The following is an 18,169-nucleotide window of genomic DNA, read 5'->3' on the forward strand; positions in this document are numbered from 1 at the left end:
CATATGGCAACTGAGCATACCAGTCCTGCCCTCTGGTAGTTGATGCAAAAAGACACCAAGTATGAGAATCTAGGCAATCTCACCAGATTTCAGGGTGAGCCTACTTTTAGTAATTCCTTACATCAAAACAAAATTATTTTAAAACTTAAATTCTATTTTTATCAGGCAAAGTGGACTAGTTACCTCTAATATTTAACTCTCCTGAAGCTATGTATCAAGATGCTACATATGAAATTAATAAGTAAAATGCTTTCTGATGATGTTGGCTTTGAATGCAAATATTTCATTCACCGAAATATATTTTCCATAGGAAATCATGGAATCATTTTATCACAATTATTTCAGGAATTGAAAAGGTTACCATAATGAAATGCATACAGTGACTAGAATATTCCCTTTTTAAGAATCTATTTACAGGCTCATAAATTTGCATGTTGCTGGAAGATGGCTGTGGAGGTGCTTTAGCTTGTGTTTACACTGAACAGAATGGAAGGCATTTAGGAAAGGTTTTAGTTAGAGGGCTGATACGCTGAAGGAGAAAGGGCACAATGCCACGTAGAAGCCACAGCAGAGACAATTGCATCCCTCAGATTCAAATTCTCAGAAAAGCAGTTATGACTAGAAGAATGTTTAACTTCCTAAACCTGAAGGGTCTGTATCTTGAAAAACATAGAGCATAGTCTAGACACATTATAGTCAAACTGATAAAAACCAAAGATTTAAAAAAATTAGACTAGCCAGTGAGTGGCCACACATTACATTCAGAATAACAATAATTTAAACAATCACTGATTTCTTAGAAACTATAGGGATCAGAAGACCATGGACAAATATTTTTAAAGTTATGAAAGAAAAAAAGAATACTCAGAATTCCACACATAGAAAACATATCTTTCAAGAATGAAATAAAGATTTTTTATTCACAAGTGCATATCATGAAGAGAAGAGAGAACTAACAGATATCATTGCCAGGGAATCAGTGCATTATAAGAAATGCTAAAAGACGTTTTTCCAGACTAAAAGAAAATTATCCTTGAGGGAAACTTGGATCTTTAGTAAGAAATGAAAAACATCACAAATGGTAAACATCAGAGTAAATATAAAATATTTTTTCTCTTGTTTTTGTTGAAATACATTGTATTATAGGCTTTATTTTATATGTAGAAGTAATATTTTTGACAACCATAATGTAAAGGATGGGAGAGGGAGTGAGGAAAATGGACCTGTACCGTTTCTTATTTCTACAATGGTCTTTGAAATCTTAAAAGTTACTTATTGTAATCCCTAGAGCCACCACTAAGTCAATAGATAATAGTGATTTCTAAAAAATATTCAAATAATAGAGAAGTCAGGAAAGGAAGAACAGACAAGTAAAGAGAAGAAGGGACATGAGGAAAATAAACAGCAAGATGGTATTGTTTTATCTAATGAGGTCAACCATCACATTCAGTGTAAGTGGTCTAAACATTCCAAATAAAAAACCAGATTGTCAGGTAGGACTTAAAGGAAAACCTGGGTATATGAGGTCTGTAAGAGAAGCACTGTAACTACAAGACACAGATAGGCTCAAAGTAAATGCAAAGAAAAGATATAGCATGTGCAAAATAGGCCTAAGAAGGCTGGCGTGGTTACATTAATATCAGGAAAAGTAGACTTCAAACTAAGACTTGTACCAATTATTAAAACATATGTGCTTACTCTCAGAGCTTCAAAATATATGCAGCAAAAAATTAACTGAATTAAAAGAAACAAAGGATAATTCTACCACCATAGGTAGAGATTTTAATACTCCTGTCCTGGTAATTGATTGGACCCCAGTAGCTCCTACGCCCACCAAAAGAGCCACTAGGCATAGACCCTAGTCTAGGAGGCTCTTCATTAGGTGAGCTGATGCAGGAGGAACACTATATCTTTATAACCCCATTGATGACACAAAAAAATAATAATAATAAAAGTTTTTAAAATGAGTAAACCTGAAGTATTTCTGTTTCTATTTCTCTACATGTTAGGCATTAGCACTTCTTGTAACTATTTCTGAAAAGTGCCTGAGCATCATTTTCTGGACCTGTCCTGTACATATTCCCCTCCCATTTCATTCTTGTTGTGGAACTTCGAGAATCATTTGTTTTTTAATTGTAATGTTTTATTCTACATAGCTTCTTCACAATATATGTGGTGTAGCTCTTACTAGCAGCCTTAGCTTGTTTATTTTGTGGTTGTTCAACTAATGGACCAAAATGATGGCATTAAATAGGCCAATTCACTTTCATGTTTATTCGTCTTCCTTCAAAAGACATAAAACAAGACAGAACAATTCCGTTGACAGATGAAATTGATAACTTCAGACCATAAGCCTGGTCTTTGAAAAGAAGGCTTCAGAGAGCTTTCACTCCCCTCCTAAAATCCTCTTGCTTCTGCTAATAGGCATGGTCTCTGACTCTCTTTTATGAAGAAAAGATTAAAGCAAAGATTTAGCCCACTCTGCTTCTCACAAGAGAGTGTCTTCTCCCTAGGCAGTGAAATAAAGAACTGGGCACGCAGGCTCTCAGTCTCACTCCTTGGCCCAGTGTTTGCTGGTCATGAGCTTTCAAGAAGTCAGCTGGCCCCTTTCGGCTTCTGATCTCATCTCTCTGGGAAAAGGCAGGCAGGCTGCCCCTCCTCTTTCATGGGGTTGCCACAAACACTAAAGTAGACTTTTGTGAATGTACTTTGTAAAACTACAAGGCTTAATACAAATATTAGGTGTCATCACTGCTTCCCTATTTAATTAGAAAATGTGAAAGCACTAGTAGCACTCTCTTAATTATTTTAGCTCCTTTTGCTTAACCTACCTTTTCATTTCCAGTGTCTTTACTTGATGCGCTTAGGTTTTATGGCTCAATATGTTTGTGAAAAAGAGTGAAAAGATATCTTCTATTTCCTATCAAAACATACTCTACCTTTTGTCTGAGTGTAATTATATAGCCTGAAGCATATTCCGTGACCTTAGAAAGTGGCATTCCTCTGGTCCTGGTTAGATTTATACACCTAGATTGATAGAATAAGTCCTACCTGCCCTCTACGAAGCATCCTGAAGTGTGACTTACTTTAGGATTTTTAATCCCCTCCTTCCACTGGAAGACAAATCAGGACCAGTACCCTTGCCCTTCTTACCCTGTTCCTCTGTCACCCACTCCAGGAAACAGACTCACCTCTCTGCCCTCCCTCTCCCAACACTTGAATATACTTCAAAATCCTGCACCTGATGGAATATATGCTTTAGCTACTGAAAGAGAAGATATCATAAAGGATCTTGTATTATTAAAATGACTGTGAAGTATGTTCAAGTGTTGGACTAGGTATAAACAAGTAAAAGCAAAGTTTCCCTTAAGCCTTGTCTTGTGCAGCGCTTTACTGCAGAACACGGCCTGTGCTCCACAGGGCCGGAGCGCATTTCCCCAAAGATACCTGAGTCATCATTAGTCCAGAAGGTTCTTGGATCAGGCTTGGTCAGGATGTTGGCATGAGTACATGGCTCTTTCACCTTGGAAACATAAGGAGAAAAGAAGTAATGTAAAAATGGCTTAATGATTTCAACTGTTTCAGGAGTACAGTTCTACAGGCAGGATTCCAAGGATGACACTAGCAGGCATGGCTCATCTGTGCCCTGACTAGGTGACCAATCATCCAAGCTTGAGCAAGTCTCAAGGGTTACCCAGGATATAGGATTTTTAGTCCTGGGCAAACCGGGATGGTTGGTCACCCTAGGCGTGACACAGTTTCGCTGCCTGGGCTCATGGCTGGGTAAGCACATGGGGGTGGGATTCAGCCTCCACTTGCACCCTCACCTTTTGCTTTTTGCAATCTTCAGACTATAGAAATATTCAGAGGCCCTGAATAATTAACAAACTTATTAGTGTAAGAAAACTCATCACATAAAAAAAGTGTTTTGGACTTCTACCTAACAAAAATGGTACTTTTAGTACATAGGCTTGGAAAAATACATATTAAGGAAGGACTAATTTTAAATCAGTAGCCCTTTAAAATGAATACTTACTTTATAATCATAACAGAATCTATATTTTTAAATAGTAGCACATGCATATATGCAAAATGTATTATTTATTCAACCTAAAGTTTCTGCCTAGTGCAAATCCATCTAATAGATTTCTTACAATAAGTTCCAGGGAACAGCAATGATCCTCCCTCCCGAACTTTACACTATTGTGATGTGTGACTTTCAAATGTATTCTCAATCAGAGAAATATAAATCTTACTGTTAAAAAGGACATTCTATTTAAATATGCTTTATAGTATGATAATTTGACTCCTGTGAAATCTCTAGTATTTACTATTTAATGGATAAATTCCTTCCACTGCGAAGGATTGAAAAAGTCACTAAGTACATTGTCTAGTTCCATTGACTTGTTTTTCCATAACAAGCCTTATTGATGAAGGAAGCAGTGCATCGATTTACAGCCTGGCACAAACTCCCTCTCTTGTTGTGAACTGGTATCAAAGAATGTGTGGAAATCAGGAAACCAAAGAGTTATTTGAACTCCCATGTTCACTGCAGCATTATTCACGGTAGCTAAAATGAAGAAACAACTTAAATGTCTACAGACACATGAGTGGATAAAGATAATGTAGTAAATACATACAATGAAATATTAGTCTGCCTTAAAAAAGAAAACCTTCCATCTACAGCAACATGGATCAACCTTGAGGCCACTTTGCTAAGTGAAATAAGCCAGACACAGAAGGACAGATGCTGCATGATACTACTTATAAGAAGTATCTAAGGTAGTCAAACACAGACAAGCAGGGCTGTGGGAGGTGGAAATGAGGAGTTGCTATTCAGTAAGCATAAAGTTTCAGTTTTGCAAGATGATTAATTTCTAGAGATCTGCTGATCAGCATTGTGCCTATAGCTGACATCACTGTATTGTACATTCACAAATTTGTTAAGAGGATAGATTTCAAGGTAAGTGTTCTCACCACAATTAAAAAAAATTGATGTCTGCTAAACTATTAAATGAGCCCATAAAATATTTCACACATAAATATGTGTGGAATTAGTGGGATTTTCTGGTAATGTAAAATGTTCTTAATTTATGGGAAACACAATTTTAGAAGTAAAACTGTGGTGAAAGTATCATTGAAACGTAAATCTCAAAGAAAAGAAAAAACAGTGTGTGGACTAGCACCATTCTTTGGATGACATTTCGAGCAGTCTGCAAAATATCTCTCAAACTTCACTAAGTAGCCTAAGTATAAATTTCTTCAAAGTATTTATGTATTCCACTAAAGTATTGCTCCAAATTGTTAGAAAGCTCTTTGCAAGTTTAACTGAAATCTGGATCCCTGAATCTTCCTGCACTGATTTGACATAGAGCAGACCTACTCTTTGTTTTATAAAAATAATATCTCAAATATTTGAAAGTAGCTCTTCTGTGTCACCTTAGCCTTCCATTACCAGGTTAATCGGCCCTTCTACTGTCTCTTCCACTGTTTCTTATGAAATGATTTTAAGTCTTGTTACTGAGACCACTCTGCCCCAGAAGCCATCCTCTCTGGCATGTGAGCTAATCCCCTGGGAGCTCCCAGGCAAGGGCCCGATAATAGCCAGTAAAATAAGGAATTGGTTTTGAGAGGCAACTTTTGGGAAGACTATAAGCATTATTTCCAGAAGTGAGCAATTAAAATTTTTCCAAGAACTATAAATAATTCTCTATTATTTAGCCACTTTTTAATACTTTCAATTCTAAAAAGTCCTAATTGAATTTATAACTATAGACTCATTTGGAAAAATTGCTGTGTATGAGCATTTTTTCTGCATCGAGCTCTAATTACCTTGTGTCTTTGTGGTGTTTGTATCAAACAAATGCCATCCCTCCAAATCTCATTTCCCTACGAATGATTCTTTATCACTATTTGTTTGAAATTCTTTTCTACAGGTTGAAGCTGCTCCTGTTAGGTCCAGGACATTAAGAATTTGTTGTTGCTCTTTTTGTTATTATTGCTCAATAGAACATGCAATTCTCCATGATCTCCAAGCAAATTATCTATAAATTATACATAGTGAATGTTCAGCACAAGTTTACATAAGCCCATTAATAACTGTGTGTACTGCAACAATTTATAAGCAACTCCTTAAAACTGATTCCTGTGATTTTAGGTGTTTCCCATAAGTGAGAAAATTCATTATCAGATGTCAACCCTGCTCAGTCCTCACAGACCCCTGTGGCTGAGGAAGTGACCAGCACCTTGAGTTTGACCTTTGACCCCTGGCTGAATCCACAGTGGGCTCTAGTTCTTTCCTTCTTTCCCTAGGAAAGGATATATAGTAGGATATACACCTTGGATGTGTGTTTGAAGAGGGGTGATGAGGTAATAATATAACAAGATCAAGGGAACATTATGGAATGTTTAAGCATTTCATTACGAAAAATTTCAAGCATGCACAAAAGTATACAATATAATGCACCTCTATGTAGCTATCACCCAGTTTTAACAATTATCAACATTTTTCCAGTCTTATTCCACCTATTTACCCCTTTTATAGGCTGGAACATTTTAAAGCAACTTCCAGACATCATGACATTTCATCTGTAATTTCCTTAGAAATGTGTTTTGAACAGATGATATATATTTTTTTGCATAATCATCGTGCCATTAACACAGTGAACAACTTCAACAATAATTAGATTTATTAAAGTTTAATGAGGGTCATTAAAGTTTATTTATTTAATAAATGACAACATGTGCTGTCTGAAAAACAAAATGAGTACTTGCACTATTTTGCATACAGAGCAATTTGAAACTAATGAATAAAAAAGAGATCCTTTAAAATTGTGAGTTCTGCAAAGTCAATGGAACGTCTCCTCACTTATTTAAATCCTTTTAGGTTTTTTGGGAGAAGACATCATAAAAAGTCATTTTTCTAATAGAAGTGGTATTGTTTTTCGACTTATTTCCAGTGCATCCTTGGAGAGAAAGGAGATAAAATTTCCTTGCTCAATAGAGCTGAAAGTGTTGGAGTGTGAAGGTGAGAAGAAGAGGGTCATCTCTAGAGCGTCACTGTTGACTGCTTAATCTCTACAGTTCTGAAATCTAGCAGTGCTTTCATAAGTTATTACAGCATTAGGAATTAGAAAGATATGGGCATTTGAATAAGGAGGGGAGGATTTTAATATTAGAGGAGGGTATACCAGAATCTCACACTTAGGGAGATATGAGATGTCTAGAAATTTTGGATGAGCTCTGGGAATAAATCATTACAAGTTCCACTGAGTGAGAAATGAGCCAAAGTCTTAATTCTACAAAATGCCTCCAATTAATGGGAAGTTGCAATATTGGTAGGATAGCTAGAGAGGAAACAGTTATGGTTATCTTTCTCCATTCCCTCTCATCCTAATTTAAAGAACATTGGTCCAAAATCAATAAATACAGATTCATATTCACATTTAAATGCTGATATAGGAAAAATAAGTCAGAGCATATGAATTTCTTCCTGATTTACTTTTGAGTTACTCAGAATAATTTGTAGATGACTTTCCATAAATCATTTTAGAAGTGTATGCTAAAGTCAATAGTCCTTCTTAAAATACAAACAAATTCTCAAAATGCTTGTCTCTTACTAGCCAAGGAAGTTGGTTCACTCCCATCTCAGGTTACCTGACGTTCAAAAGCAAGCAAGAACACTTTGCATGTGGGGAAATGTAACTTTGCTTCTCAAACTGCTTTAGTGAGGCTTTAGAAAATGTCCCCTGGACACTATTACAGGATGTCAAGTGATCCTGCAAAAACTAATTTGAATTCAGTTCTGTGTATTCGGGGGAAGAAAAGTCTTCCTCGATTGTTTCTCTTGGATGGCTCCGACAAGTATTTATGGACCATTTGTTTACTTCTGAAATGCTGCCCTGGTTATTACAAGGACACAAAGGAAACCTGCTGATCTCTAGGACCTTGTATTCTGATTTGGGAGCAGGACACAGACACCCACAAAGCAATATGGAACCTGATATTAAGTATCTCTAAACCTACTATGAAGAATGTAGCACAGCTATTTAATTTTGTCACAGTTGAAAGGAGGAACTAATACTGTGGGCAAAGCCCTGGAGCAAGGTTTCAAGGCGGAGGGAGGACTTGCACAGGTTTTTAAAACACTGACAGCATTTGGCTTGGTGGGCAGGCAGCAAAGACTTATCCAAGGTGGGAGGGACAAGACAAACAAAGGTGTGGAAGCAAAACTTAAAAGGCATGTTTAAGCAACTGCTGGTTGAATAATTTCCTGGGAACAGGAGGCTCATGGGAGAAATGATTGGAAACTATCTAGAAGCCAGATGGTGGAAGGCTTTGAGTGTCAATGTAGCTTTTACTCTGAGGGAATTCAGTTTCTATGAAAGATCAGTCAGAAAACGCCAAAACCAAGGAGATTAGGAGGCTGCTTGGACCATCAGAGGAAAGTTGCTGAGAGCATGATGGGGCCTGTGAAAACACAAAGAAAGGGATGGTGCAAGTGGCAGCTGGGATGATTTAAGGTTTGATGAATGACTGGAAGTGAGAGAAGATGGAGGAGTCCAAAAATTTCAGAGCTTTGGGACTTGGTGACTAGGGGGATGGTTAAATTCGGTCACAGCCGTCCAGTCTCCGGCAGCTAAAGGGACTACCCTGGCCCACGCTTAAGCTAGCGCGGCAGGCCCGCCGGGCACATGGGGGCCCCTTTTCATGTTCTGGGCCTGCAGTCCGTCTGGGAGCACTTGCTGTATCTCTGGCCTACCCCGACCTTATCACCTTGGGTGCTTAGTGGTGAGGCTTCGCTCAGTCATGGGCAGTTGGTTTCTCCAGCCTCTACCTCTGGGCTACAATCCTCCACTTCACACATGGCAGATGAACTCCATCTACACTGTTTCACTACAGCAAACATCCCACAGCCTGTGTATCTGGTGTCCCTAACCTCCACCCTCATCAAGATGACAGTTTGGACAAGGACAGCAGGAGTCTGGTGGGTTAGGGAAGGAATCTCATCAGAGATCACAGGTCTTATGTTTTGGTCCCTGTGAGCTAATGATTTACCCTCATTTAGTTGCTTACCATTAATTACATCCATTTAATATGGGGCCCTGATCTCTGAAGAGACTGTGATCTGAAGCCACTAGGCAAATGTTCTTCCTTTTGTGGTTTTATTTCACTTGCGTTCTTGTTGGTTCTTGACATTTTCAGTTTGGCCCTTGTGACTATGAGTTGCTTAAGGCAATTTGCCACCCAACCCACTCCACTTATTTCTGTTTCCTGTCTGGCCCAACAAGTGTTTCAGTTTCAACCTCTGGTCTACATAAAGTCAAGATATCCAGGTTAAACCTTATCAAATCAGACATTTTCTATATTCTACCTCTGCAGTATAGTCCAGAGAAACAGCAATTTGTGAAGCTGAAAAGAGATCTTCTCTCATCTCCCTGCTGAAGACTAGAGGGTAATGTAGCTTGCTAGTGACTGAGTGAGGGCTGGCGTCTAAGTTCGACAGTTATAATTCAAGATGCCAGTTGAAAACTAGTATTGGTTTCTTAAAACTTGGAATCATGCTCAATTTTGAAATTGATTCAGTTATACATTTCATTCAACAAATATTTGTGGGTAACTTATTGTATAGTGAGCACAGTGTTAGAAGCCACAGGCATGGGTGGGAACCAGACGAATGTGTCCCTGCTCTTGTAGAACTTATTTCTAATGCTGGCAGTTGAGATGAGTGCTATGGAGGAACACATAGAGTGACATGCGTAGGCCGTGACGTGATATATGGTCATTTTAGATGCTGTTAAGGGAGTCCATCTTCTACATATTTTTTCACTAATATCACCAGAATTAATGATTACACATCTGCATTTGAAAGTTAAAACACAAAGCGAATTAGGCACACAGAGTTGGTTTGTCTGGGAGACAGGTGAAAATTTTATATATCAAAGGACATAATTATATTCTTAAAAATTATTTTATGATATGGTAGTTTTAGATTGTGCTTGGCTCAGGAAAGGTAATCAATACATGTTTATTGACTATATCATTGCTTTGGCAGAACTCATATATATTTCACAGAATAATAGTATTTTGTGGGTAGAATGAATTTAAAAGATGACTTAGTTCAGCCTCCTTGTTTAATAAATGAGAAAACAAATTCTGAAAGAGGTGAAATGACTTACAGAAGCTCACACAGATAGCCAGAAATTATTTATGTTGTTTATAACACATCCACTGTGGTTAAGAGATGCCTTCTTACGTTTATTTTAGAGCGAAGTTGATGGAAACAATAGACAGTTCTTTAGAGTGTGGCTTTGGAGTCAGACAGACCTGGAATAAAATATGGCAGCCCTACACTTTCATGCGGCCCTGGGTAAGTCACGTAGTAGTATTTTATTAGCCTTAGTCTCTTTGTTGAAAAATCGGCAAAATTAGAGTTAGGGTTAGGTTAGCTCCCTCAGGGGTCAGTAATTGATAAGAGTTATTTATTATCTATGGTCATACAATCAAACATGTTAATAGGAGTATAATGACTTAGAATGGAGGCTGGAAGAGAATCTTTTGATAGAAAAAGTTTGCTCTGTTAATTGAATTATCTATATGCAAATAATATTGACAAAAGTAAAAAGACTTCTGTCCAAGCATAGTGCTTACTGAGCACTCCGGTTGGAACTTTCTTTGCTCAGATAGTTGCATAACTCTCATTTCCTTCAGGTATCTGCTCAAATGTCACCTTCCCTGTGGAGGCTTTCCTGATATTCTATTTAAAATGGGAAGTCTTTACCCCTTTCTGCTTTATGTATCTCCATGGCACTTAACACCTCCTCCCATATAATTATCTTACTCATTTTTTTATGGTCTCTTGTAAATTTCATGAATCCTAAAGGGGTGCTTAGCACATAGTAGGTATTCAATAAAAATTTGCTGAATGATTGCATTATTAACTCCTAAACAATTAAAAATAAAGAGTATAAATCCCACTTAATTTAAGCTATTAGAATAAAGGGGGATAGTCATATTCCAAAATGTTGTGGTGTGACACAAACTTCCTTTCTTCTAGTGTTTTAACCCTCCTGTATTTTTGGTGTTAGGGTGCTGAAGTGATTTAGAATAGGGTTAACTCAGGGTAGTTGATACCTCCATAAAAGATTGAAAGTGAAAGAAGCTACTGCCCAGTTTAGCTGTGAAGCTGGACCTGGCTTGCAGTTAAGCTCCTTACATTGCCATTCAATCCCTTTTCTTTCTTTCTTTTTTTTTTCTGTAAAGATGTAGAAAATTGTTTAGGCCATACTCTGCTACAAAATATATTCAGTAGAAAAGCTATTAATGAACAGCTGATTTCATCTTTCAGATTATTGTCTATGACTATAACCCAATATGTGGCTGGAAAAAAATAACCTTTGAAACTGTTTGCTTAGATTCAGGCTCAGTTCAATAAATCATTTGGATTTATACACAACTAGTCCATGTCTAGACCTTGGATGCATTGCTTTCCAGTGGCTCTCAATCATGGCCACACAGTAAAATGAGGAACTGAAATACCAGGGCCAGAGAAGGAAGAGGGGCCTGAGGTATCAGTATATTCTTAAGGCCCCCAGGGATCTCTTGCTTAAACCAACTTCTGCCAAACAGAAGGAATATGGATTAAGTGGTATTTATCCACTGGGTACAGGGAAAAAAACTAAATATAGCTCTTTTAGGATCGTTGTACCATATAAGGGTAACAGAAGAAATGATTCCCAGACCTAAGTTAGACAACCAACAAACATCTATTCCTTGGCTTTATGGGGAAAAGAGAAATGTTCCAATATCTCTCATTGCACAGGACAATATATTCCTTAGGATTTTTAACCTTGAGCTTACCTCCAAAAGGGTATTAGACAAGAGGAGGAAAAAGAAAAAAAAAAGGAAATTTGAATCTGGATTTTACATGAGGTTCTAGGAGAGACGTTCCACAGCTTCCTTACACAGAAGCTATGTAAGATTCAAGGCCAATGTGGTTATAATTTGTTCTATGCTATAATTCCTGATGTTCAGTTTTCTTTTAATAAAAATGTCTGATACTCAATCTTCCAACAACATTTTAGCCAAGTGCAATTGCCAACAAATGCATAGATTCTTTTTTCTTCTGTGAATGGAACTAGACATCTCCATTATAATGCCTGCTGTTTGTCTCATGCAGTAGGCTAACTCTATAGTATTTAATAGTCTACAGGTCTAAAAATATTTCTTTTATGCTTTGGCTTGCACAGAATGCTTCTGCAAAACCAGTTAATAATCTTGCCATCCCAAGAGTCCAGAATGTTGAGTTAATTTTTTGACAGAGGTTCCCAGATGTGCTGGAAGACTCACTCCTAGCAGATCTGGCCAACATATTTTTTTTTTAGATTTCATTTGACCTTTCCTATATCTGATATGAAACACATGTTGAAAACAATACCTGGCCATTATGAAATGTATTTTTTGCATAAGCAAAAACACCATGAATACATCTTTTACAAAGTTTTGAATGGCAGAGATGGAAGGTATCATTGGGAAATTGTCTTAACATTTAGCCAAGTTAATCATGTCTTGACAATGATTCCTTATCCAACATCTCTTTGGTATTCAGTGGGTAGGTCATTAGACCCATGGAGAAATAAGTGGGCGAATGTCCAGGGAATAAAAGACATCTATATAACATGTGGAGGAGTGGATAGCTTTACTAAGTACTGAATTTCAACTTTAAGAGGTGAAGGTTCAGATCCCAGCCAGATCACTTGAGCTCTTAACTTCTGGGAAGTAAGCAGAATAAACAGTGAGTCTGTGAGTGTTCCAAGATGATCCTGCACCTTGCTTCCCTTTGCAAGCATTTTCCATATGTGATTTCAATTTCACCTTTTTTTTTTTTTGTCCATATTTTCTTTTCTGTTTATTTTTCAGTGGGTTTTAGAAAATCCTAACATAAACTGAGTTTGTGTTTTATCATTTCTTATAGAGATCCTACAATGTTTATGAGATATAATTGTGGATTCACAGTTTGGTCAAGGATTGAAAAAACATTCTAGATTTTTAAAGGTAGGAGACTGCTACTGAGGGATGAATGATGCTACCTTTAGTGGTCTTTGAAAAGGAAGTAAATATCACTGCAATCTGATATTAAAGTTTGTCTTAGACCTAAAATATCAAGCATTTAAATTCACACTGAATTTCAGCATAATAATTACTAATAATATTTTTATGGAGTGTTTATAATGGGCCAGATACATTTATTATATCATTTCTCAATGAATTCTCAGAACCACCTCTGGGCACTCTTGTTGTCCCTTTTTTAGGGGAGGGGAAGTAATGACAAATTAACCTTTAAAATCTTATCCATTAGGTGACATCAGCAAAATGGCAGACTAGGCATTCACACGCACCTGTCCCCAGAAAGAAACCTCAAAAAGCAAGCAGATCCACCAAGACACTTTATAATCAAACTGTTGAGAGGCAAAGATAAAGAGAGAATCTTGAAAGTAGCAGGAGAGAAGTGATTCATTATGAATATAACTGATTCTGCTATATAAATGGCTTAAAGATGGCTCCTGTATATTGCTCATACATCGTTTACTTCTTTGAGCAGGTTAGGACCATTAGTTCAAAGTCTACTGGCACCAGACTCAAATTTTACACTGTCACTGTTTTAAATGTAGCCTCAAAGCAGATTTTTTAGCCTTTTAGATAGATCCTGCCTACTTTGCATATCCCATGAAATTGCACCCAACACCTGCTAACCACAGATAAGACAAACTTTGATTATAAAGGACCCCAAACTTCTGCTGCTCTTCAGAGCTCTCTGACCCAGAAACTTTCCACCTTGCTGCTAACATCACCCGCACATCACATGAGCTCTGTCCCCAGTTCTCCTCTTCCCTGTGAGTTCCCTTGCCCTTTCCCTCTTCTGGGTGGTAGCCCTGTGCCACTTGTCTCCGGAAGGTCTCCTGCTGTTAGAGACTTTCCCCTCTCACGAAATTCTACCCAAGTGCTGCACAATAAGGCTTGTTGTGCAATTCTACCCCCCAAACCCCCAAACTGCCAGAACCAAATTTGTTAAAACCCAGAAAAACAGTCAAAAGTTTACAGCAAACAAATGATTGAACCCAAAAGCGGGGGGGGGGGGGACCTAAAATGGTAGGAAAGCTTTGTGTTGTTTTTACTTATCTTCACAACACCCCTCCACAGCTGTGGCAGCCTTGAAGAATCATTTAGTTCAGGGCTTAAGAGTTTGTTGTGATAATTAACAGGACTTCACCTTGCAAAATAGCTGCTGAGTCAGGCTGGGAGATTAGCAGCTCAGAACCCAACAGTTTATGTAGCTCCTCCAGAAGAGATAGACTAACTGATGATGCTATGGAAAATCGGCCTCCGAGATTGTTGAGGCCGATCATAACTGAAGGCAGATCACAGTCTTTCTCAAATAATCCAAGCTATTTGTGGAAAACCTAAGTGGAAAGTGCTTTGTCTGTATATTTTAAATAATACATATTTAACTTTTTTTCCCCATGTGAAAAAATAGGGTTAACAATGTTGGCATTTGGTTGGAATATTCATGCTTAAAAAGAAAATTATATTCATCATAATATATGAAACTAATTTTTTAAATGGCAATATTCAGTGCTGGTGAGGGTTTAGTAAAACTGGTATTCTCTTAGATTGATCACTGTATTTTAATTTTTAAAGGATTTTCTAAAGTAATTGTAGTATATTTCAAGAGCTTTAAGATGCTCAATACTTTTATCCCATTTATCTTATTTTAGATAATTTATCCTCTATAAATAATTCATAAATCTACAGGCACAAAGTTGTCTTGACATTAATCATAATGACAAAACACTGGATGCGACCTAACATTTAATGGGGAAATGACTGGGTAAAGAATGACACAGCCACTATTCACATGGTGTCCCTTAAGTGTTTTTTGTTTTTTTTTTAAAATATATCTTTATTGATTTCAGAGAGAGGAAGGAAGAGGGAGAGAGAGAGAGATAGAAACATCAATGATGAGAAAATCATTGATCGGCTGCCTCCTGCACACACCTTACTAGGGATCTGGCTCGCAACCCGGGCATGTGCCCTGACCAGGAATCAAACCTTTATCTCCTGGATCCTAGGTCGATGCTCAATCGCTGAGCCACGCCAGCTGGGTGCTTAAGTGTTTTTAATAGTAGAGAACTTTACCTATATTATATTAAATAAAATAAATCACAATAAAAATTGTATTTCAATTGTGTATAGAAGAACAGACAAGTCAATGCATAAAGTGATGTTTATTGTTTCACTGTAGTGATAATATGGATGCTTTTCTTGTTTCCTACTTTTTAAATTTTAATGTTTTCAGATTATCTTTATAATTTAAAAATTATCTAGCATATCTATCTATCATCTATCTATCTATCTATCTATCTATCTATCTATCTATCTATCTATCATCTATCTATCTATCTATCTATCTATCTATCTATCTATCATCTATCATCTATCTATCATCTATCTATCATCATCTATCATCTATCTATATCTACATACCTACCTACCTATCTCTCTGTATGTGTCTATCATCTATCTGTCTTGCAAACAGAACAGCTTTGTCCATATCTAAGAAATGGAGTGGAGGGATGAATGTCCTAATTGGAAAAGGTTCTGATATAAAGTGTTACTATAAAAAAATAGACCATAGGCATTTTGAGGCTACAGTCTCATACTCTTTCAGCATAGAATTATTGATGAACTTGAATGCATGGGTACCCTACCTTCAGCCTTCTAGTTTGGCGCTCTCAAGTTTCTCCAGACTTGTGCTAGGATAAGGCTCTCTAGTACTAGTCCATGGCAGGTTCGTTTTATGTCACTGGGAAAAGGGAACAGGGAGTGTCAAAATTCCCCTGTGAATATTTTCCTTTACGTCTTATGGGCCTCAATCATTATTTCCATTGCCTAGTTTCCTCATGGATCTTGTTCTCTCCCAAGGTAAATAAAAATCCACATGCCAGGGCAGCACTTTGTTGAACTTCCCAAGACTAATACTGGAATGCCAGACAGGGCCATCCTTTCTGAAGGCCTGAGTCTTCAGAGAGATTAATGAAATTAATAAACTACAAGTTGCATACTTCCATATATTATAATTATTTTCAGCCTGCTTTCCAAAAAAAAAAAGAAAAAAAGAAAAATAAGGGACACAATAAACCTGGATGCAGAAATGGCCCAAAACATTCCTAAATCACACTGATGCCAAACTAAATTGGCATAGTTATTGTATTAATATTATGCAGCTAGTTTCTGATTCTTCTTCTTTGTGTTTTTTTTTTGTGTTTTGTTTTGTTTTGTTTTGGCCAGAAACTTGCTGGAAAATTCATCCAAGATTAAATAGAGGGGAAATATTAGATAAAATATTAAATGGAGAAACAATAAAACTATTTTAGCTATAGTTATAATTCCTATAAATGATTCCTGAAGAAAACTTAGTACATATCAGTGCTGCATTAAAATGTCAACTCTGTATAGACACCCTTATCCAAAACTAATAGTTTATATTAAAAAATCCAAATCTAGATTTAAAAAAATGTTTTTTAATACTAAGACACTTAAAAAGACCAATGTAAAAATAAATAGATGTAGAATGAGAGTATGTTATGAAGGAGCTGTTAGATAGTCTTGACTTAGTATTATTCTGAAATGTGCACTGAATTCTATGTTTAAAGGCTGACTGGAGAACTTGGAAATTACTTAGAAAGCAACCACAAAGATGGAAAATGATTCAAGTGTTGGAAAAGAAGACCAATGAGGAGAGTGACACAGGACTGTTATTCATTTTCTTGACTAGTAAGCTAGATGGCTATTGAATAGATTTTTTGAGAGTATGAGAGCTTTTTATAAGGAGATGGTTGGCTACCTGCACTGAGCATAAAACAAGGGAAATAGGCCAAGTTTCAAGTATGAAAGCTTTGGTTAGACAGAGTAGTAGCATTTAAATGTCAAAATGAGATGCAGGTTGAGGTTGTGCACCCTTCTCTAGAGCCACAAAAAATTATCTTTGTGTGACATCCTCTTTAGATGGCTCTGCTTAAAGGTGAGGGATGAGCGATGTAAACTTTCACATCCCTTCTAGGCCTTAGATTCAGGTCCCTGGAGGAAGTCTTAGGGTCAGGATCTTAATGTAAACTCTGAAACCAAATTAGCTGAACTGCTAAAAGAAAAGCAATTATGATCAAGGTGAAATTGTAGCTCCAGACCCTTTTTAGAAAAAAAGACAACAAAGAAATTACCTAAAATAAAATTCATTATAAAAAAAGTTTAGACAAGGTTTGACAGGAAGGAAGTGGAAAAACAGATATTTTAAATAAAGAACAAAAGCCAGTGTTAAACTACAAATAGATACTTCTAATCAACTCATTTTTCCAAACACAGCTTTAGGAAACAACTTTGAAACAGGGAGAGTTTAGGTCAACCTGGACTTGGAGGCTGTATGCTCAGTGTTAGCAGAGGGCCATGTGTGGGTGTGGCTCCTCAGTCAGTCTTACCTGATTATCTCATTAGCCTCCAACTTTTCTGTATGAATTTTAATGTATAGTGAAAGGGTTGTAGTACTGGCAGGTCTGTCCCAAAATAGATTGTGAGTCAGTTATGAAGGAAGGATTCCAGGAACTAGAATTTAAGAGTGAAGTTTTAAAAAATTACATATGACTCAGTTCTAACACATTTTACATACTATTGAGTACTTTCACTTCCTATAATTGCTTCTATGCTTTATCCTTAGAGTTTGTTGTTTCCATCAATAGCCCTAGATAAGTGATTTTAAATAGTCATTAAGAAATGACTAGTTGGGGGTAGCTTGCCAGCAACTCAAATATCTGAAATAGCCTTATCCTAGGCATTGAATGTTAAAGTTTTTTTTAGATAATTATATTAATTGCAGAATAAAATGGTTCACTACCACTTGAGTTCCAATTCTCCCCTTCTCAAAAATCAGGAGGCTATTAACTCCCAAGTGCTAGTGGGATTCAGTTAGAAGCCACCACTGCTATTTTCAGCTTCCCTACACTTCCCACCAGCATTGCAGCTGAACAACAAAGCACCCACAGCAAGCATCCCAACACTGTTATTATATTATTTATAAACAAGTTCACTGTAGAGTGAATACATTCCACTGGTGGAATTA

General features: G+C 37.0%; 1 protein-coding gene across 1 annotated transcript in view; it reads right to left on the reverse strand.

Annotated features, from left to right (window-relative positions):
* Positions 1–18,169, reverse strand: part of SGK1 (serum/glucocorticoid regulated kinase 1) — a 93,549-nt gene that overhangs the window by 23,541 nt on the left and 51,839 nt on the right. Inside the window, exon 3 of the mRNA XM_081139546.1 lies at positions 3,448–3,523. Within this exon, the coding sequence (XP_080995672.1) occupies positions 3,448–3,523 (76 nt within the window). The remainder of the gene's footprint in view (positions 1–3,447; positions 3,524–18,169) is intronic.

Source organism: Miniopterus schreibersii (genome assembly GCF_964146895.1).
Source record: "Miniopterus schreibersii genome assembly, chromosome: 6".
Taxonomy (NCBI): domain Eukaryota; kingdom Metazoa; phylum Chordata; class Mammalia; order Chiroptera; family Miniopteridae; genus Miniopterus; species Miniopterus schreibersii.